Raw genomic sequence first — 21,479 nt, 5'->3', positions numbered from 1 at the left:
CATCCTCTTTACTTCAATTCATTGCTTATTAGTGGTTTTTAGTTGTTTTAGATGTTGTTTTGTGGAGGATTAGCACTTGAATACATGAATTTCATCTTGGATGATAACCTGCCCTGCTTCTGCCCGGTTCTATTTCACCTTGTTAGAGGCCGAACTAGTCTTAGCACAAAACATGATGAAGATTTGTCTCCGTCGCTCTCTCTCTTCTACTCAGACTCCATCTCCATCAACCAACTCTCCTCCTTGGTTTACCCACTAGCTTGCACTCGTCTTACTCACTCTCCCACCAAAGTGGATCAAGCAACGGGAGCTCGAGAGATTATATTTATTTTTATATTTTTTTTAGTTTGGGTGATTGTTGAGGGGATTCCCTAAGGGATTTTATAAAATTGGATTAAATTTGGAAAAGGTGTAGTTGGGATGTTGCATATCCATTGTGACTTGATATCTTGAGTTGCAGTTGGTGTTGATGGTGCTGGTTTTCATATTTACATAACTTTGACCAATTTCAATTGAAAGTTTGCTTTTATCAAACTTGATGAAGATGATTTGAACAGTTTGAGAGAAATCGTTGAAGTTTGGGAAGTGTGGGTATGTGATCTTGGGTATGTGATTTTTACAGATAGGGGGACATTGGAGGTGATGTTGCAGGATCCCCATCTGGAAGCAAGGAAAATTTTGAAGGAAAAAAAAAAGAAATTAATTTTGGCCTTAAAAAAAATTAAAGAATACTTAATAGATTCCCATTGCAATACAACTGCCAAACAAGTGAAAAGAAATAGCCAAAACCCATTACCATTGAGGACCTTTTGATATCCATTGCCATTATCATTCCGGAGTATTACCAAACAGGTGGTAAAAGGATTTATTATTTCTGAGGATGCATATATGAGAGGTTACAGGTACTAAAGAACCTGTCCTGTCTCCTTTTCTTTTTTCTCATTTTGCTTTTCACTTTTTCCCTCTTTTGGAGGTGGAGAGGAGGGATGACGTTTTACAAACAGTGAAAAAAATAGGCCTTCTTCGAACATCAAAACGTGAAAAAAATAGGCCTTCTTCGAACAAGTATATGATGCCTTGTGCCAGAACAAGTTTTTTTATTCATTCGAATAGAATACATGATGCCTACTTGTGTAAAAGAAGCGGGTATTTACCTCTAAACAAAAAGAGCTACAAATCTGCAGCAATGCCACAAGCAACCACCCGATAATCATTCAATTGGTGAGGCAAGCCTCCTTCCAACACCCATAAACTCAGCTGCAAACTCCTCATCATTTTTATTCAACATGTCTTTCAAGCTACATTCCAAATTTCTGCCTTTCAGCACCCAAAATCTCGGTTTTATCTTCTTCTCCAACGAGTAACTGAAGTACCTCGGATAGTCAACCAAGTCACTCAATGGCTTTTCCATAACGTCTACAAGGAACTGTGTCTTAGGCCTCAAAACATTTTTAATGCTGTAACCAAGCAATGGAGAGAATCTACGGACCATAAACCCCACATCCTTCTTTGATAGACCAATCTGCATCAAGTACATCATCCTGCTTAACATAGCAGTGAAGCTATGTAAGAATACAATCCCAACAAGCATTCTACTCTTTGAAGATGACAAACTAAAGAATATTACCTAGGACGTAGAGCGCGATCAACATCACAGACAAAAAAATCTGGATATTTTTTAATAACTCGTGGGAGCTGATTTCTAGAAACTCCTATGCTGGAGATGAAAGCAAGCTTTCTCTTAAGAGTTTCCTCAATGCTTCCAGCAAATATCTCAGGACGGCGAGCAAGTATCCTACCAACACTTGCCTTGTCAAGGCCCAGATCTTTAAAGAACAATACCACCTACAGATGCAGGTCATACTTAGTAAACTTCATCAAATCTATTGAAGGACATAAAAAGAGGGTTGAGATTTGGTGGGACATTACTATTGCACTAACCTCAAGAAATTCCTCAGGTTTCTGCAGCAGCAGTCGAGGACTCCTAGCAATTATTCGACCCAACTTTTTATTTGCAATGTGTAATTCACTGAAATGTTCCACCATCACCTTCAGCTTATTGATTGAGCAACCCAATAGAAGTGGCCAGAATTTTATTGCATTAGTAACACTGTCTTGTGGTACCTGTTTAAAAAGAAACCATATTGAAGCAAAATGAGTATCATATAACAATATTAAAAGTGCCTGTCATAATAATAACCAGAAGGAAGAATTACATTATGGGGTACCCTCTCCAATTCAGAAATAATATCAGAACAGACTAACTCTCAGGTTGTTGATAAATCAACAAATATATGAAAAGTGAAACCAGGATCTGGTACCTTCTCCTTATCAAAGAAATCTAACACGTTTTCACAGTTTTCAAGAATGCTTGTGGAAAGAATCCATGGATACTTGAGCAATAGCATGCCAAAATCAGTATCTTCTGCACCAACCTAGACAACAGCAGAAAAGTGGTAACATGTAAGTCTGTATGCTTTCAACTGCATAACATGAAACAGCAAAAGAAAAATATAAGCACTGGAGTTGAGACATTGGGCTGCATATCACACCAGAATGAAAAAGCTACTTAGTTCCCCAACAGTGCAACTTGCAGAAAGCCAGCTAATATACCCCATTATGTTTGCAAAAAGGAACCAGCCTAACTGGATAGAGCTATACAATCAAGCATCCCAATAACCAGTGTTTAAAAATTTTTAGCGGTATTGTTCTGTGGCTCACATGTTACTTATTTAGGAAAAAAGAACAGAAATTAGCAAAAGAACTTGTGATTTAACATAGCATTGCCTCCTTATTGTCCACCAACCAAAGATACCCCAGGAAATTATCTAGATTGAAGACTGAAAGTAGCCAAAAACAATCCTACTTAATGGGGCCAAAAAAACAAGACGGCATGCCACTATGGATTAGAGGACACAAAATTGCATAGACTCAAAAATGCATATATAACAAATCCCAATACTGAACTGTCATCTGAACATTCTCTCAGCAAGTAACTGATAACTCAACCTTAACTGAAGACTTAAAACAACAAGAGATAGTGCCACAAGACAAATTTATATAAGTTATGGTGGATAAAAGGGCCATTGATTGTCACTCCAATTACATTAGTTGTATGATACTGCAACTTCAGTTGCCAAAAGTCTCCGATGCCTATTTGTCATTCAGTATACAAAGCTTTGTATCCTGGCTTTTAAATACAGGACATGAACAAGCTTTAAGAACCCAACTTATATGCATGACACTCCTGACTTGGGTTGGCATTGTCAAATGAAAATATGGTGATCCTTTTGATCTTATTCTTTTTCATTCTCCTTTTGGTTTTAGATGTTGAAGAACATTTACATGAATTGTAAATAAATAATTTTTGTGGAAAGCATCATCATGTGATTATCTAGTCATTTAAATTGATTACAGCAACAAGACCAGGAAATTTGAGATTACAAGAAAAAAATTATACTCCTCCTCCTAGAAAATATTGCACATGTATACAAACAAAGCCTTCTTAACTTATTACAGAGAAACCAACCCGCAATAACATAAACACATATGGAATGCAATTTTTGCTCCACCCACACGATTGAGAAGATAGATTAGTATCATCAGAGAAATGTGTACCTTTCGTAGGGCCAGCAGTCTTGGTTTAACTTCCTTCTCAATGTCATAGAATATTAGGGGTGGAAACAACAGAAATAATTTTCCCAAGCAACCCTCAGGAACACCAATATGGTGAAGGAATTCCACCATTAACTTCACATGGGATTCTATAGGTAGCTGCAGAAGGCCAGGAAATGATTCAATAAGCTGTGGGAACGACGCATCCCAGGAACCCAACAAATTCAGACCTCCACGCCGTGCTTGAATCTACCAATACAGAGTATAAGGTTAATGTTCCTAAATAACTATGATCAGTGAAATCCTAATGAATTCCAGACAGTTATACATGGAAATGGAAGAGGTTAGCTATAGAAAACTAAAATTCTGTTGGAAAAGCATACAAACCTTCTCGAAAAAAGACAGAGTTTGCTGCACATCCTCATCTACAGAAATCGATAGGTTCATCATCATGGTGCGGGCATACTTCCCAATAAGCCCTTGATCATCACTGTCAGAAAAGAAGATTTCCTTCACATACTTAACCTAAAGGCAAACAAAAAAATAAGCAGCCTTGTAGCTGAAAGTTGGAAGAGAAAGCTAAGGAAGAAGAAAGAAATATGCCCCTAATCCAAAGGTCAGCTTTCCTTGGTTCAGAATAACACTTTCCATAAGAGAAGAGTTTTAAGTGGTAATTGGTAGAGAACATGCTACTAGTGGAAATTAGCAGGTTAAAAACACTTCAATCTTGAAAGAATAATCAGATAACAACCATGTCCCAATCAGTGTGCTATAACAGGTTGTCTAGATATTGTAACACTTAGATGATGCCTGTGATACACAATTACATATAGCAGGTTGCTCCATCATTTCTCTCCGTTAGGCAGTTTCTTCATACCATAAAATTAGTGTTACAGTTAAGGTCAGGAGCTATTGAATAATCGTCTCAACCAGTGGAGCCGAAGGAGGGGTTTTTCTTTTCTTTTTTTCTTTTTAATTGTTCTGGTTAGTTATCTCATACCTGATGAATTAGGGTAGGAAGTGTACGGGAGGAGAGATATCGAGCTAAGTGGGAAGCAGAAGAGAGAGTAAGTCCAATGCTCTCCAAGTAGGGGAGCATACCCTTATCGCCTTTTCTTTTGGCCATTTGGTAAATCTTGTCCATAAAGGATAGAGGGGCACCAGAGGACCAAAATGCTAGTTCACCAGAGGAGGAGGACAATTGGTCGAGGTCTTGAACACTGTGAATCAACATGGCAATGTACTTGGGAGAGCTGGAAGAGATTCGAAGAGATTCATCCTTTGAAACACCGACTTCTTGCTCAAGATACTGCCGCACGGCCTCTCTTGCTGTCTCTTCTTCCTCCTCCTCATTACAGAAGAAAGAAGACGACGATGATGGCGGCAGCGAGGGCAGGGGATGAAGGGCTATCTTCCTTGGAATTGGTAAAATCAAAGGAGAGGTACAAGCTGGAGACCATTTTTTGGAATTAAAGAAAATGGCTGGTAGGAGGAAGATACTAGAAGCATGACGATGACGATGATGATGGTGATGATTCAGGTCAGAGATTGCAAAGGAAACATTTCTAGGGACAGGGATGGCAAGAAATTTCGATGACATCCCTTCCTTTCCCTTCCTCAGTAATTCAATTGTAAATTACAGCTGCAAGAAATTACTAGCTGCTTGCCCGCTTATATCTCAGCAATAATTGGTCTGCCTAGAGATTTGCTTTACGGGATATATGCTTGATCAAGACTTGCTGCAACAATAGGAGGGGTACCTGCAATCAGATATAATCATAGCATATTGGTAAGTGGAAGTACCAGCTTGGTTTAAAAGCTTAATAACATTAATAGCATCAACTTCGTTTCCAGTTTGCAGCAGTTGTGTTCTATAGCTATCCTCAATCCTTCTCTCATCCCAGAAGTTCAGCCAGGAGGTTGGAAGCTATTCCTAGTCTTTTACTGGTCCTGCGGTCCAAAGCCCATCCCAATTCCTTGTAACCGCTCCAGCTCCAGCAGCTCCAGGATTGATTTTGAAGTCCCGCCATTAATAAGTTTCCAAAAGCCATCCTTAGGAGGAGTCTACTTAGTCATAGCTTCAGATTTTTCCTTAGGTATGGTCTGCTTAGGTCCAAGAAAGGATTAAACAGAGGTAGTTGAAAGAGGAGAGGGTTCAGGTTTGACAACCTAAATACATAGATTTATTTGATGATTCCATAAGGAGCAGCAACTGAAAGAAATCACAGTACCCCAAAGAATTTAATAAAAATGGGAAGCAGTTTTTTGCAAGGCAGGCTATTTCCATTCATTCCTCACAGCTTAAGTGATGATCCATACTTATCTCCCTACATTTACTTAGAGCCAAAGGCTTATGGCATTCGGAAAACTTCTAAGAGGTGATTAACATTCTCCACCTATATTGGTTAAACAAGAAGGAGAAGGTATAAGGGATACTTTTCTTCTAAATAAAAAGTTTATGGTAGGTATACACCTTTCAGAGTGGCATTTATTGCCAAAGTGTTCATCCACCAACCAATCCAACAAATTTTCCCACTTTAATCTCTTTTTCCCACAATTAGCAGAAACTTATTCAAAACTATAATTAAAACTTCAAACTAAAGTCGCCAAAAGATGAAATAACTTCAATTTCTTTGGAAATCAAAGAAGGCAGAGACAGGAACAAGAGCAAAGAAAATTGATGATTTAAGAAATTTTGAAACTTCTGACTCATGATGGGAACAAAAGAGTAGGCTCAAGCAACAATTGAACAAGAGCTGAGAAATTTGAGCATTCATTGTCAAGATACCATCAAAATACATCATACCCAGTAATACACAAAATCAAGAAGACACCACTGTATTAAGCACAAATATGATCTGCCTTGTCTTACAACCAAACAACAACCAACGGAAGTCTCACCTTCCAAGGACTGCCATAGCCCAAAGAGAAGATTTGGCCTCAAACCCCAACAAATGCATTAAAATAAGTATGTATTTTTAGGACAAGATTAAAAAGAATGACATCATAGATGATGATTGTGTATTTTAATGCAAGAGCAGAAAATTTATTTATTTTTTCCTAAATTCCCACTGTCAGGTAAACAAACATCACCCTTGTAAACAAATCCTAACATGACAAAAAATTAAAATAGTCACCACAAAAACCAGAAGAAAATACGGTATTCACAGAACTAAATGCAAAGAAAAGGTTAAAAGCAGAAATTACATATAATAGGAGCTAAAGGCTGCGGAATTTGTGTGTATGAGCATTGAATTGGAGAACAAGGATGAACACCCAAACACATTTTCTGGTTCAATGGAATGAGATCAATCCAGATGTTCACAAAGTTTCACCACACCAAAATACTCAGATAACAAGAAGGATTTTTCACATATATTGAAGGAAGAAATGAGAAACAAAACCATATTATCACATACCCCAAAATAAAGGGAAAGAAACTAACTGTAATTCCTCCTTCAGTGACCTCCCTTGTCTTTCTTTACCTGAGATAGTAACACAAAAATCCATAAGAACAAAATAAGCATAGTCAAAAAAACCATGAGAAAATAAACATCATGTGAGATTTCTGACCTGGCGGGTTCTTTAGAGATTGCGATACCAGATACAAAATGCAAACCTTAAATTTGCACCCTATAACAAACATGAAATTGATTAGATACAAAGACATCAGTCTAAACGGCGAGATCAATGGAGAGAAAATAAATTAGATAAGAGAAATCTCCAAGGTAACTATGTTCCAAAAAAGAAAAAAAAGAGATAAAACAGGTTTTTTCTGGATAGATAGAGAGGAAAAATCATATTTTTATCAGGAACAGATGGAGATCGGAAAAGGAAAAAGAAAAACCAAATGCGAGCAGTGGAGCAGAAAAGGTTGACCAGATCTTCAAGCTTCTCCTATATCAGGATTAAAAAAATAAAAAGGAAAAAAAAACAGAGCAAATAAAAGGTGGATCTTGAGTGTTGTTTATCTGGGTAGTCTTCAAATATGGGGAAAAAAAGGAAGAAGAAGAAAGTGAGAATTTTCTTTTTTAGAGAGAAAAATGGAGGGAATCCATGGAACGAATGGAGGTCAGGCGATATTTTTTTATAAGACAAAAAGGAAATAGAGAGGTCTTGGGAAAAGCCAGTCAAACAATAGGCATTGACAAAGAGAGAAACAACAGGAAAGCAAATAATAAGCAAGTGAGAAGTGAAAGTCAATCAAATATATTCATCTTAAAAATTGGACTTAAAATTTTGTTTCAGGGTTGCTCCTATTCAATATTCACAAGAATTACATGGATTATTGTTTTTTGCAACTACTTGTTTAATCAAACTTTGATATCTATTCTATTCCCACAGAATATGTGACTATTGAAAACTCCCAGAAATGGAACACAAAAATGAACATATATAGGCAAGGCAAATGATAAAGAAGTTTCTACAAGTTACTCTCCAATTTTTTCTTTTATCAAAAATCCCAAAATTGGTCCAATGTGGGTGGTCATAAAGTTTTCCTAATCTCAACACTACCAAGAACACCAAGCTTCAAAGCAGATTCATGAAGTTCACTATTCCCTGATTTTCACAACCCACATTAGTTTGTTAATCATTGTTAATTGAGGCATACTTCACACACCTCACATGGTTTGAAATTTAACTACTTCAACTATTAACAGTTGAGTTTTTAAGCCAAACGTTGAAAAAATTATGTGGATAGCATTCTTAGCAAAGCAAATGTGACATTCCAGGCCTTAATCAAACATTATTGATCCAAACCCAGGAAACAAAAAAAGAGACCCCATGGAATTTCACTCACTTGGCTATAAAATGTTGTCCAAGAAGTGTAATAACTGCTGCAAAAAGACAAAAAATGACAAAAGTCGTTACCAACTAACAAAAACAATCTAACAGAAACAGTCAATATACAGCCTTTCACTCTGAATTTCTTACATTTAAAGAGTTGCTGGCAATATCAACTGGAAAATGAAACTTTCCAAGAACATGAAAAAAAGAAGTTAAACGATTGCATCTAAGGAAATAATCATAAGTTCCAATGCAAAAGGGTGAAAGCATAGAATATTGGACATCAAGGATGATAACTGAATGGAGCTGCTTAAAAAGACGTGACAATCTCTTAATCATGACTACATTGGAATTTTAGGGAATACTTCAATAAGAGGCAAAACTTTCTTTCCATACTCCATTTCTTGGAGTAGAAAATTACAGTTGACTTCTGATACGAAAAAAAAACAAAAAACAAAAAACAAAAACAGAGACCTAAAAGTGCTTACATAGAACAAACATTTGACACAGAGCAAAGAATTTCCAATCATTCATACTTGGCATCAAATTTCTATCTCTCAACCTATAGCAAACATTTGGAACTTATTAGAGAATAAAAGAAAATTTAACCAAGAGAAAAAAGTACACGTAGAACAAGAATGGAGAAGCCAGCAGTTTTCAGATAGAAAGAAAGAAAGATAAGAACAGATTGGGTTTTGTTGACATACAAGCTTCGAGTAGGAGGGAATTAAGCTATGGAAAATTTTTGATCGGAATTGATTAGTCTTCTCAGCATTGAGCCCAACCCCTCTATTGCAGATACAGAAATTTGATGGGGGACCACTGGTTTTCCAACTCCCAGTATTTTACCCACCAGCAGAGAGGGAAATAACGTTTTTTTGAATAGAAAGGAGAGGGGAGAGTTTTTCTCTGAGGTCTTTCGGACAATTTTTTGCAGGAACACTGACATGGGATAACTCCAGCAACACCTCTCCCCATTCGTCAGATTTGGCATCAACCAATCTAACAATTTACAATTCTTTCATATCTTGCTCAATATAATTATTTACTTTTTAACCACACAGACACACATACTAAAAAAAAAGAAAGAAAAAACCTTGTTCTATTTTTTCCACTTGACCAGATGTTCAAGAAAAAAAAATTCAAGCCCAAGATAAAAGAGACAAAAGAAAGAAACCTTTGAGAGCTAGGAAACAGAGATTACACGAACAAACATGAAAAATGCTTTATTTCTCTACATGTTAAAAACCCAGAAAACCATAAGGAATGCCTTTTATACTAGAGTTCAACAAACATTTGCATGGAAGAAAAAAAAAGAAATGATCACAAAGAAAAACCTGCCATTAGTTGCTGTTCATTCTTCTTCTATCACATAGCTGCCATTAAAACAAGAAGCCAGTTTTAGAAGACCAAAAAAATAAGGAAAAAGAAAAATAAGGAAATTGTAAAATAAAATTAAAAAACTGACTAAAAAATAATCAGCTGGTGGGTAAAATAATGTCGAAACCTCCATTAAAATCATAATCACTTCCTCTTCAATCTTCATCATCTTCTTCCACCTAAAAAACAAACGAAAAAAAATACTGAAAAAGGTCAGCTAAATCGTTAAAAGAGAGGGGAAAAGAAAAAGAAGCATAGAAGAAATAGTTTTCTAGTACTTAGGAACGAGGAATTATTAACCATGATTACTCGAGGGAGGAGCGAAGGAAGAGGGAGATGAAGAAGGGAAGAAAACCAAGAAAGAATATATCAACCCTTTCTGTCTTGAGCCCATCGTCCACCAAATCCCTTCACCAACTTGTCACAAGAAAGTATAATCTGGATAATTAGACTGTAATCTCTTTCCCGTACAAACAAAAGCCACAAATTGAGGGGAGAAAGACCCCTGCGGCTGCTGAATAGAGCCTTTTTATCCGGAGGATGGCAGCAATACAGAGTGGCAATTGCTGCTGCTTGCCCCAAAAAAAATTCAGAAACCTACCTTCTAGTTTTCAACAGTTTCACTTAGCACACCTTAACTTTATAAAATATCACTTGCCTACCCTATTTTTAACTTTTTATAACATTGTCAACCCATTTCAAAATATATTATATAAAAACTTAAAATATACTATTTAAAAACTTATTTTTGAATAGTGAAGATATTTTCATTTAAAATGAACCCTTTGTTATCCTACTTTTTTTTTCAATATTGAAAGCATATAGTAGAAGATTGAAAATAAAAACAACTGTGCAAATGTATAATATTGATGGAATTAATATAACAGTGATATATTAACATACAAAAAATTTTGTTTAAACAAAGTGTTTTGAAATCCAAAAAGATTATTCCCTTATTGTAAAGTTTTTTTGGTCAATTTGAGGAGTTTTTCAAATTTTTAGAATTTTTAAAATTTTCTAAAATTGTTGTCTAGATTGTTGGCTTCAAAAAAAAAAAAGACATCACAATGTTTATATTTACAAACTCATTTGACCTTTTTTCAAAGACCGAAAAAGATTGTCTTAATTCGAAAGTGTGGTGGATGAATTTAAGAATTTGTGAATTGCATACAATTTTTTTTTAATTTCTAATTTTTGTCCAAATCAATGTCTTGAAAACTTGAAAAAAAATAAAATTTTGAACCATATATTTAGAAATTTATTTGAGGTGGTTTCAAGGTACAAAGTGTTACCTCTTCATTATAGAATTCTCGAGTAACTTTAATGAGTTTTCTAAATTATTTAGAATTTCAAAATTTTATTATATTTTTTTGCTTAGACTAATGATACAAAAATTATTAATAGAACTTTCAACCTTATTAATACCTTGTAATTCCTAATTAAAAAATCATATCCACCAAGTTTTTAAAAGTTAAGGAATTAACTAGATTTGTTATGCAAATAAATTGGTTAACAAGAAAAGAGCAATATTGAAATAAAAATATATTCTCTATTCACAAAAGAATTTTTTAATAATATATTTTGAAATGAGTTGACAATGTTACAAAAAGTTAAAAATAAGAAAAGCAAGTGATTTTTTTCAAAATTTAGGAGTGCTAAGTGATATTATCACAAACTTTAGTGGAAATTTCTGGAATTATCCCAAAAAATCACATGCCGAGCAGGTGAGAAGGCAACCATCCTTGAGCAACCCTCAGTGGCTTTACTATATACTACTATGCGGGGAACACCATGCATCGCACGGTGAAAGCATGCAAATTGTCCAATCCTGCCGATCTAACTTACAAATTGTTGTGATGATAAATGTTGAATTATTCGGGGTCATACAATTAGGAGGCATATAATTAGTAAAAAGAATTATTGAATTAAAAAGGTGAGTGAAAAATGCAATTCAGTGTCATTAAGAGTACAACTCTTCAATAGATCCAATATACACAATATGATGCATTGAAACAAAAATTGTTCACTATATTTACAAACAAAACCTCTTATTTAAAATGTAAAGGGTACACAATTTCTACAATTATATGTAGCCAAAAATGAAGAATAAATAATCACTGCAGATCCACGTAAGACAAACATAGAAATAACTCCGATCTTGATTCTAGGGGTGCATGGCACTTCTATCATGATAATACAAGGGAAACGGTAAGAGTTCTTTCACTCTTCGGGTTTTGACTCATTGCTAACCAAAACAAGCCAAACATTTAAGCATCCTCTCAAATAATTTACTTAATTTGAACTCAGACCACACAATCAAATAGCAGCAAATATAATGATATCTGATTGGGCCTAGAACAACAAAGCCTAAAGAAGTGTTAGATTTTTTAAATGAGGTCCTTTAATCTCCATATCTTAACTAATAACCTACACATACAACAACAGAAACATATTCCAAGCAAAGTGAAGACAATTCTCTTAACAAATTTAGCAAGTCAACTAAATGTTGAACTCAAAGTCATAGCTCAGGAAGTCCTCATCAATCCATTTTAGTTGTGAGGTTCTCTCACAAGCACAAAGGAGCGGACAAGGAAGGGCCACGTGGCCATACATTCAGTAGGAACCAAAACAACAACGTTTGAATTAGTGAGGAGGTAAAAAAAATAGAAGAAGTGCTGACAGTAACGGACCCATAACGAAGGGATTAAGGGCGGGAACGATCATCAGATAGACCATTCCCAAGCAGTCTCCTCACAAGATTGGACGTGAGGTGAGAAATGATCCATGTCAACTACTTCTGTTGATGGGCAAAAAACGTCGCCATTCCACAAAAGAAAAAGTTTAGCCCTAACGGGATCCATTTAGAGAAAACGGAAGAATTGAAATTTTGAAAATCAAGTTAAAAATTTGAATTAGCTGCACAAAACAAAACCAAGGGAAGAAAGTGGGTTTGGTATGTCAATGTAGCAATTGACACGAAACTAGGTGGAGATAGTTGGGGTATGGTTTTGCGTGAAGAAGGAAGAAGGCAAACAGTGCAGTTAGAGTGTTGTGGAGCATTTTGAATGAAGATCGAAGGATTAGTTTGATTCTGTATGTAGCTTTGGGAGGTAAAACAGTAAGAGAAGGTGAAAGTTGGCAGGAAAATTCACGAACGATGCGTGCAAGGCAGGCGGCAAGGTAGAAGCGAATAGAGGAAATTCATCATCTCACGTTGCCAGATTTATCATGCAACTTAATAGCAGAAGCAATCGGGCTCTCCAAGTTCAGTGAAACATAAAGCGCTCAGCGGACCAAGGTAACGTGACTGAACCATGTTAGCAACTGTGGCCAATCATTTGTCACCCAATACACATTTGTCAAATGAAAGATGAAATTAGAGTCAGTAAAGACATAATATGAAGATGATAAAAGAATAGTGAAGTTCTACCGTGTGTGTGTGTAAGCGTTCAGCTTTTCAGTGATGGATTATAATGGGATAGTAGTATCCAAAGATCTAGGGGTATGTATTCAAGTAAAGCGTTGAGTGGAATAAGAGAAAAAGAAGAGAAACAAAGTCACATTTAACAAGTGAATGAATGTACATCTTGTTGTAAATAAGTTACAGGTTATATCCACCGTATTACAATTGATATGAATCATTGTGCATCCAGTAGTTGTTTCATGTTCATTACGCAATCTTAGTTTGCCCCTCTCCTGGCCATGCAGTATGTATAAAATGGAGGTATAGAGTTAAATAAGGTGAAATAGAAGAAAAGGCATGTATGTGAATAATAAATGGGTATACCTGGTGTTGGCAGTAAATTACATGATATAAAAAATATATTATAATGAGTAAAAAATGCTGGTTTGGCTCTCAAAATGCAGAAATAATAGAAAATGGGGAGTTGGCTCAGGAGGTAGACACTAACGAATAACATAAGATCCAGTGAAACAAAGCACCTAGAATCTAAATATAATCACCAGAGTGGATGTACATACCGTTAAAATATACTTATACCATGTGACCAACACATTACAGTCCGTATAAATTAGTGTACATGGAGTTGTATTTGTACATAGATAATGCCGTTGTCGTAGAGGAAAAGTAAAGTGATGTGAATCATTAATCATATTGATAGGCGTAATAATAGGGCTTGGTATATGAGTAATGTCTATAACATAACACATATTATGAATGGTAATATACATTTATGTTGTCGCTTATGTATATACTATTCATGAACTGTTGCAAATTAGGGTGTTTGATGCATAATTGGTAGGAGCTGAAATAATGGATAGCAGCAAATTGTAGAAGATAAGACCTCTGAATTAGGAATGGAGTTCAATAGTGAAAAGGATGCGTATAAATTTTACAACAAATATGTCTTTAAAATGGATTTTAGCATACGCAAAGACTATTTAAATAAAGACAAAGAAACTGTAACCACGTCTAGGAGATATAGTTGCTGCAAGAAATGTGTGAAACTCAATTATGAAGGTGATGTGATGCCAAAAAAGATACGGGCGCTGACAAAAATAGGGTGTGGAGCTAAAATGATTATCGTGTTGCATGGAGAGACAATGAAGTACCGTGTGCATGACTTTGTCTTAAATTATAACCATAAATTGCAAATTGTTCAATATTCGCACATGATGCCATCACAAAGAAAAGTGAGTGAGGTTCAAGGATTCCAAACTGAAATAAGCGAGGATGCCAGACTTTTACTGAAACAGAGCCATGAGCTTATAGGAAAGGAGGCAGGTGGGATGAGTAATATGAGATATACTCAAGATGGCCTTAAATGATATCTTCGTATGAGACGGGAAAGGAGCTTGAAATATGGAGAAGCGGGTAGTATGCTGAATTATTTTCAAAAGCAAACACTCGAGAATCCATCCTTTTTCATGCCGTGCAGCTCAACTGTGAAGAGCAGATAATGAATATCTTCTGGACTGATGCAGGAATGTTAATTGACTACAACTTTTTTGGAGACGTAGTCACATTTGACACAACTTACAAAACAAATAAAGAATACCGGCCACTTGGAGTATTTGTGGGTTTTAACCAGCATAGGCAAATTGTGATATTTAGTGCTGCCCTTATGTATGATGAGACGATAGATTCTTTCAAATGGGTGTTTGGTACATTTCTAGAAGTAATGTGCGGAAAGCATCCAAATACCATACTAACCGACCAAGATCACGCCATGGCAACCACTCATTTACTTGTGATGCCCCAAACATTTCACGGTCTATATACGTTTCATATAAAGCGTAATTTTATGAAACATCTCGGTAATCACTACAAGGAAAATAGTGATGTTCCATATATATTTGGTGCCTGCATGTATGAGATCGAAGAAGTGAAACAATTCAACAGGGTGTGGGAGGCAATGATGAAGAAACACAATCTTGAAGATAATGAATGGCTTTCTGGGCTGTATCGAATTTGTGATAAATGGACAAGATGCATGATGAAAGAAAATTTGACCACGGGAATGCGAAGCACCCAACTTAGCGAAAGCCTAAATGCAGCAATTAAAAATTATTTAAAACTGGACCACGACCTTGTCCAGTTCTTTAGACATTTCAATCGCGTGGTTGATGAAAAGAGAAATAATGAACTCACCGCAGAATATGAAATGAGGCAAAAACTCCCCATGATACGGTTGAGGCAAACACCTATGCTTATGCATGCATCAGAGACGTATTCACCTACCATATTTGTTACATTCCAGAATGAATATTGTGAGTCAACAGCTATGGTTATTTAGGGCAACAGGATGCAAGAATGTTTCTGGAATTTGCGGACATGAGGTATGATAGAGGACCTGAAAGAACAGTGATATTCAATCGGAATGATCTAAATGTACGCTATAGTTGCAAAACAATATGAGAATGAAGAGATTTTGTGTGGACATACGTTGAAGGTATTTGATACCGTAGGCATAAAGACAATTCCTCCTGAATACGTTAAAAAGCGATAGACAAAAAGAGCTTAGGCTGGGACTGTTTTGACCGGCGAGAACGAGAAATTGTGGCTGATTCAAAAATAATCATTTTAACTTGTTATCAAGAGCATGTTCCAGCCATGATTAAGGTTGCTACTCAGGCAGCAATGTCGGAGAAGACCACTAAACTAGTAATTACCGTTATATCAGATTTGGTAAAAAGAGTTGAGCTCCTCCTCTCAGAAAACGAAGAGCAAACTTTACAAAATTCCAAAAATATGAATGTGGAGGAACGTGATCAAATTCAATTTGTAAATGAAATGGGAGAGGCGGTAATCGCAAGAGGTATTAAAAAGCGTGTCGGTGGGAAGAGAAGCAAATTGATGCGAAGTTTGGTCGATAAATTTGACAAATTAAAAAGAAAATCTAGATTGTCAAGAACTATACAGACTATAGTATGGATCCAATTTTATTGATGATAAACATATTTGCTAAAACAATATTATCGTGAGTATGTTAACTAAAGTGTAGGTATCATTCATTATGAAATAATATTATTGTCGTGTCAATAATACAAGTCTCAGAATCGAAGCCGACATCGATTTCATTTGATCGACACACATTTATGGGATGCCGTTCATCTACTGATTCAGTTTCGGTTAGTATAAAATGATCATGGTTTTAGTTCTTATTTGGATGTTTCTAATAGCATAATTAGTTACATTGATGTTACATTATGTGATAGTTCTGTTACACCTGTCATCCCTCCTGATATACGAATTTTGTCTAACTTATACTATTGTTTGGCCCTCCGAAACTCGTAAATGCATTCAATGAACTAGTCAGTGAATGGCCCTGCAAACGCTGTTTCTCCCGATATCGAACAAAATGAAATGATATGCATACACTTAGTACAGAAAGTAAAGACTTTGTTGTTCGTATCATGCAACTACTTTTCTATTTATTGTAATGGTGGTGACCCCAACGCTCCCAAAGCATACATATTATGTAGTTAACGGATGCTCACTTTAATAACATATTGTTTTATATTATCCGAAGGTCCACCGTTTGGCTAATCAAGGGCCACCTGCTACTGTCCCTACCGAATGGATGCACCCCAAATTTTCTGTTTTTTCCAAACATAACTCCCTCGGAGATATCGTAACAGTCTGATATATCGTTTCTGTTATATTGTCTAGTCCAGTTTAGATTTGTAACTGAGCAATATAGGCACTGCTAATAATTTGTTGACAATTGAATAGTTGTATTGCATAATGAAACAGGAGCATGTGGCAATTTCAACATACTGTGATATTGATACAAGTCATGTATTTCCACCATCGCTCCAGATGACAAACTTTTATCATTACAGTACATGTTTATGTAGTATTGTTAATTGGGTATTTAGGTATCGTATATCATTTAACCATATGTTCCATTAACTATATTGGTTGATTTACCATCGTTACGTATTTCAGGAAAGAAATAACACCCAGGGCTTGCGCCCAACTGTTGACGTCTCCTTGTCATCACTATTCTAATTTATTACCATTTATATTTTTTTCTTTTTTTTTTCTTTGCAAATATCTATTTCTCACATCACAGAACTATTACCATTTATATATATTTGTTAATTAGTTACTATTATCTTTTGCTTTATCTCTATTTTGTGCACGTGTAGGTGCTATTGTTAATTATGTATATATATATATCGATTTATTATTATAATTATTATCTTAGTTTATTCCACTTATATTTATATTTTTTTATTATTTATATTTCTCTTTAATTGTTTCATTTATATTTATATTGTTATTATTTTAAGCATTTAAAAAAATCTAATACCTATCTTATATTGTATGCTTAATCTAATAACGATAGATTAAAATGTCTCATATTTCTATTTAAATATCTTAGGTCTAATTAAATAAACCTAACTGACTAAATCTTTTAAATTATACACTTATTTTAGATTGGATCTTGAAAATTAGTTCCTATGTTAGTCCATAAGATGTGGGCTAGTTTTATTTAAAATTCAACTATTGGGCAATCATTAAACCTATACTATATATATATATATATTTCCAAATTTTGTAAATTTTTTTTTTCATTGGTTGGCCGAAAAGGCCAACCTTCCCTTTACCTACTGTCGCCAGCAATCTCTCTCTCTTTTTTTTTTTTTTTTAATTGGTTGGCCTTTTGGCGAACCTTTCTTCTGGACCAAGGTTGCCCGCAAGGCGACCTTTGCCTATCTCTCTTTTTTTTTTCTTGCATTGCTGAAGCTTGGCTTCAAGAACGGCGTACAACAACCGCTGCTCACCCACTCCTCTTTTTTTTCTTTTTTTTTCAACGATTTGTGTAACCCTATTCATGCCAAAATTAAAATCTAATACCCTATTCCTACTAATCCTCCTAAATCTCTCATACAAGCATATATACATATATATATATATATATATGCAACGTAATATGCATATTCGTAAAATCTTTGAAATAATTCATGAAACTAATAAGATTTAAAAGAAAAGTCTTAATGCGAGTTCGGGACTTACAGGTCCAGGTGCCTAATTGCCCGCTTGACTGACAGTGCTGTCTTCTTCTCCTTCTCTACTCTCTGACGACTCTTGCTCTAAAGGGAGGCAGACAATGAAAGGGATGAATGATGTTATAATTATTTTTTTGTTGTTTTGATAAGTGTGCTAAACCCTAATAACCACCCACTAGTATGTGGTTTAGATAAGAGTTTTAACTGTTATGTACTTTAATCCTATCTTATCTCATTACTATCCCCCAATTAACCCTTTAACATGTCCTACAATTATTTTTACTTTTACTCATGGTAAATTACCATTTAGTTAATTGGGCAACAATAAAAATTGAGCCAAAACCGTGGGTTTTATAGTATTACTTTGGGAATTCCAACAATTTGTTTAATTGATACAAATTGCAACCTCAATTTAGCAGATATTTCGATTCCGACGAATGATGACGGTATTTTTTTTCGAGAACCTCCTAAAGTTCCAACTAAAAAAAATGATTTTTCATTATCTCAATTGAAATTGAAGTAATGAGCCTCCTAATATTGGGAGGTTCATTACTTCAACTAGTCCCCATGTTCCTTAAACAAATCTCTCAGTTGTTGAGAAGGTTGCCCAAAAACGGTATATAAGGCGCACCCAGTAAAATTTACAAGTAAACCAGAGTACAAAATATACCTCTTTCTTTTTTTATTATTAATAAATTATTAAAATAAAACTAATCAAAGAAATTTAACGTTCGAATGATTAAATACATATATAGCGAGATTTCTCTTAGTAATGGTTGCTGGTGCGATTTATGATTTGAAATAGACTGATTAATATTATCCTTGCCAATTTAGCTCTTAATATAGGATCATTCAAGTTAGGCTTTTTTGTTATTGGGATAGGTGAATTTTTATGGATCCATCCCCCGAAGGAACCGAACATGATAATTTTTCATCATTCAACTTGAGCAAGAATCAAAAGAACCAAACCAGCTAAAATGGGTCAAATATACATTTTAGTTTTCATTTTTTATTCATCATTCGGGTTGATGACATAAAGCAGATAGTTAAATGGATGAAAGAAAATAGCTTAAAATTTTGTAGTAAATAAAATTGAATCTCATTTCCTATGTACAAGAGCGAAGTAAACTAAAGAAGTAGAGACTGTTTACCCCAAGATTGGTTATAGGGCTATACGGACTTGAACTGTAGACCTTCTCAGTAAAACAAGTCAAACTTTTTATTATCAAAATGAAAAGAAAGGAACAAGCGCGAATAGAGATAGTAGAAGCCTGGGATACCATTCCTTTTGCACAAGTAATAAGAGGTTCCATGTTAATAAGTCAAAATATTTTTGGAAAATATATTCATTTACCCTACCAATTCGTTATGTATGGATGATGAGATTCGATTGATACAGAGCCAATTCCAATAGACTTATTGGAGGGTCCCATTGGCATGCATCCAATAGGAATTAAACCTATGAATTCACCAATTATGAGTTGGGCGCTTTAACCATTATGGGGATGGTGACAAGAGATACATTTTATATCCCAGAGGGGCTCTAATTGGAGATACCATGGTTTCTAGTACAGAAGTTCCTAAAAAAATGGGAAATGCCAAATAACCCGACCCCTACCGCCTATAGGTAGTTTTAGACAAGTTTCTTTTGAGGTAGATACTTGAATGCCAAGTATGACTCATAACAATCTATCTTCTGAGATATAGGAAGATTCTTTCACCATCTGATGCGTTAATTTACCTACTAAAATATCACCCGTTTCCATTGCGTGTGTTCGGGGTAGAAGTTTTGTATAAATATATCGCCATGCTATTAAGTATTTTGATTCCTTCCCCCAACTGAGGAAGAGATCTTGGCGGAATTGCCACATATGAAATTGAGCATAATTTTGCAAAGAAATAGCCCACTTGTTTCTCGAGAAGAGCTTTTGTCAAATGAGAAAGGGGGAGCCTATTTGTAATCATCAAATTTCATTTCAAACCATTGTTTTGTCATCATCAAAAAGGGGGAGAATGTTATTCTTGATTTTGATGATCACAAAGCACTTTGAAATGTTTATCTAATTCTCTTCAAATATAAGTGTTTTGCTTTTTAGAGAATCAGGTACAAAGGTGTCAAGGAAAGAAAATCAACCAAAAGAAGAAGCAAAAACAGGGCACTCATGTCGGACGTCCGAAAGGAAACTGTTGGACGTCCGAAAGGATGAAGAACATCAAGAAGGAAACTCTGTCGGACGCTCGTGAGGAAGCATCGGACGTCCGGGAGGATCGGACGCACATCGATCGCGTTGGACGTCCGAAAAATTTCGCAAAGTTTTGATGACTCTCTGACGACGTTCGGACGCAGAAGCTGTCGGACGATAAAATCCCATCGGATCTCCGAACTACAACTTGGCTGATTTTCGGACGATGGGATCGGACGATGATTAATCTGTCGGACGTCCGACAGCCCCAACGGCTAGCTGACTCTTCATCTGCCTTCTATCCGTTGGAAGCATTAATGAAGCCCATTTTTGGTCCATTTTAAATACAAACGATTCTGAACCAGGGAGTGACTTTAGCACACTTAGTTTACAAGATCTCAAGAGATATTTTAGCTAGAAAATAGTCTCCTAAGCAAGATTTGTTCTCCAAGTAGTGTGAAGTTCTTGTAAGCACTTCTCTTGTGTTTGAAATTTTCAATAGTATAGCTTTGTTGAGGGTTATCTGTGTGATAGTAAAACTTCGTAGCTTGACTAAGTGAGGCTTGGGGCAAGGAGGAAGTGATCCCTCCATTGTACATTGAGTTGATTATTTTTCATCAAAGAGAAGGTGCTCATCTTTGTGATTGGTTTTCAAGTTTGAGGAAAGCTTGGTAGACAATCGGTTTGATACTCTATCTTATTCCTTTTGTTTTATAAAATTCTCATTGCTTATATACACTCTTATTTCTGATCAACATTGCTCTCTTCTTTAAATTTACTTGGCTGATCACTACTAGAAAAGAAGGTAAATTTTTATTAAAGAAAAAGTGCATCAACTCAATAAAGTATTTTTAATCAACCTAATTCACCCTTCTCTTAGATTGTATTTGGGCCTTACAGAAGAGAATGGGACACATAATCCTATTTTATCCTAACCATTAATTCTAGGTTTTAGAATTTTTTGTCCCATAAACTCTGAACCCCTGAAACCTCTCTTGACTTCTGGGAATTTTTTCAAGACTACAAACAACTCAC

At 35.4% G+C, this 21,479-nt stretch overlaps 2 protein-coding genes across 8 annotated transcripts; one reads left to right on the top strand and one right to left on the bottom strand.

The window, feature by feature from the left end:
• Positions 1-839: 839 nt before the first annotated feature.
• Positions 840-10,256, bottom strand: LOC113754743 (transcription termination factor MTERF2, chloroplastic). 7 transcript variants are annotated; one of them, XM_027299020.1, is made up of 13 exons: positions 10,084-10,256; positions 9,911-9,962; positions 9,741-9,779; positions 8,417-8,453; positions 7,189-7,248; positions 7,035-7,100; positions 4,616-5,375; positions 4,003-4,140; positions 3,619-3,864; positions 2,322-2,435; positions 1,942-2,124; positions 1,628-1,845; positions 840-1,541 (listed from the first exon to the last, which is right to left on the bottom strand). In XM_027299020.1, the coding sequence occupies exons 7-13, from the start codon at positions 5,213-5,215 to the stop codon at positions 1,211-1,213; spliced, it is 1,830 nt and encodes a 609-aa protein (XP_027154821.1). In that variant the 5' UTR covers positions 5,216-5,375; positions 7,035-7,100; positions 7,189-7,248; positions 8,417-8,453; positions 9,741-9,779; positions 9,911-9,962; positions 10,084-10,256; the 3' UTR covers positions 840-1,210. The 7 variants fall into 7 exon arrangements, with proteins under 7 accessions (XP_027154821.1, XP_027154846.1, XP_027154822.1 ...); XM_027299045.1 differs by having other exon boundaries at positions 7,061-7,100; XM_027299021.1 differs by having other exon boundaries at positions 8,417-8,450.
• A 3,844-nt stretch (positions 10,257-14,100) lies between these two features.
• On the top strand, positions 14,101-15,539 carry LOC113759981 (protein FAR1-RELATED SEQUENCE 5-like). The gene is made up of 2 exons (XM_027302560.1): positions 14,101-14,527; positions 14,728-15,539. Exons 1-2 carry the CDS (start codon positions 14,101-14,103, stop codon positions 15,537-15,539), a joined length of 1,239 nt encoding a protein of 412 aa, XP_027158361.1.
• Positions 15,540-21,479: the final 5,940 nt, after the last annotated feature.

Source organism: Coffea eugenioides, chromosome 2 (genome assembly GCF_003713205.1).
Source record: "Coffea eugenioides isolate CCC68of chromosome 2, Ceug_1.0, whole genome shotgun sequence".
NCBI lineage: Eukaryota > Viridiplantae > Streptophyta > Magnoliopsida > Gentianales > Rubiaceae > Coffea > Coffea eugenioides.
The sequence above is the reverse complement of the archived record's forward strand: the minus strand, read 5'-3'. Positions and strand labels throughout refer to the sequence as shown.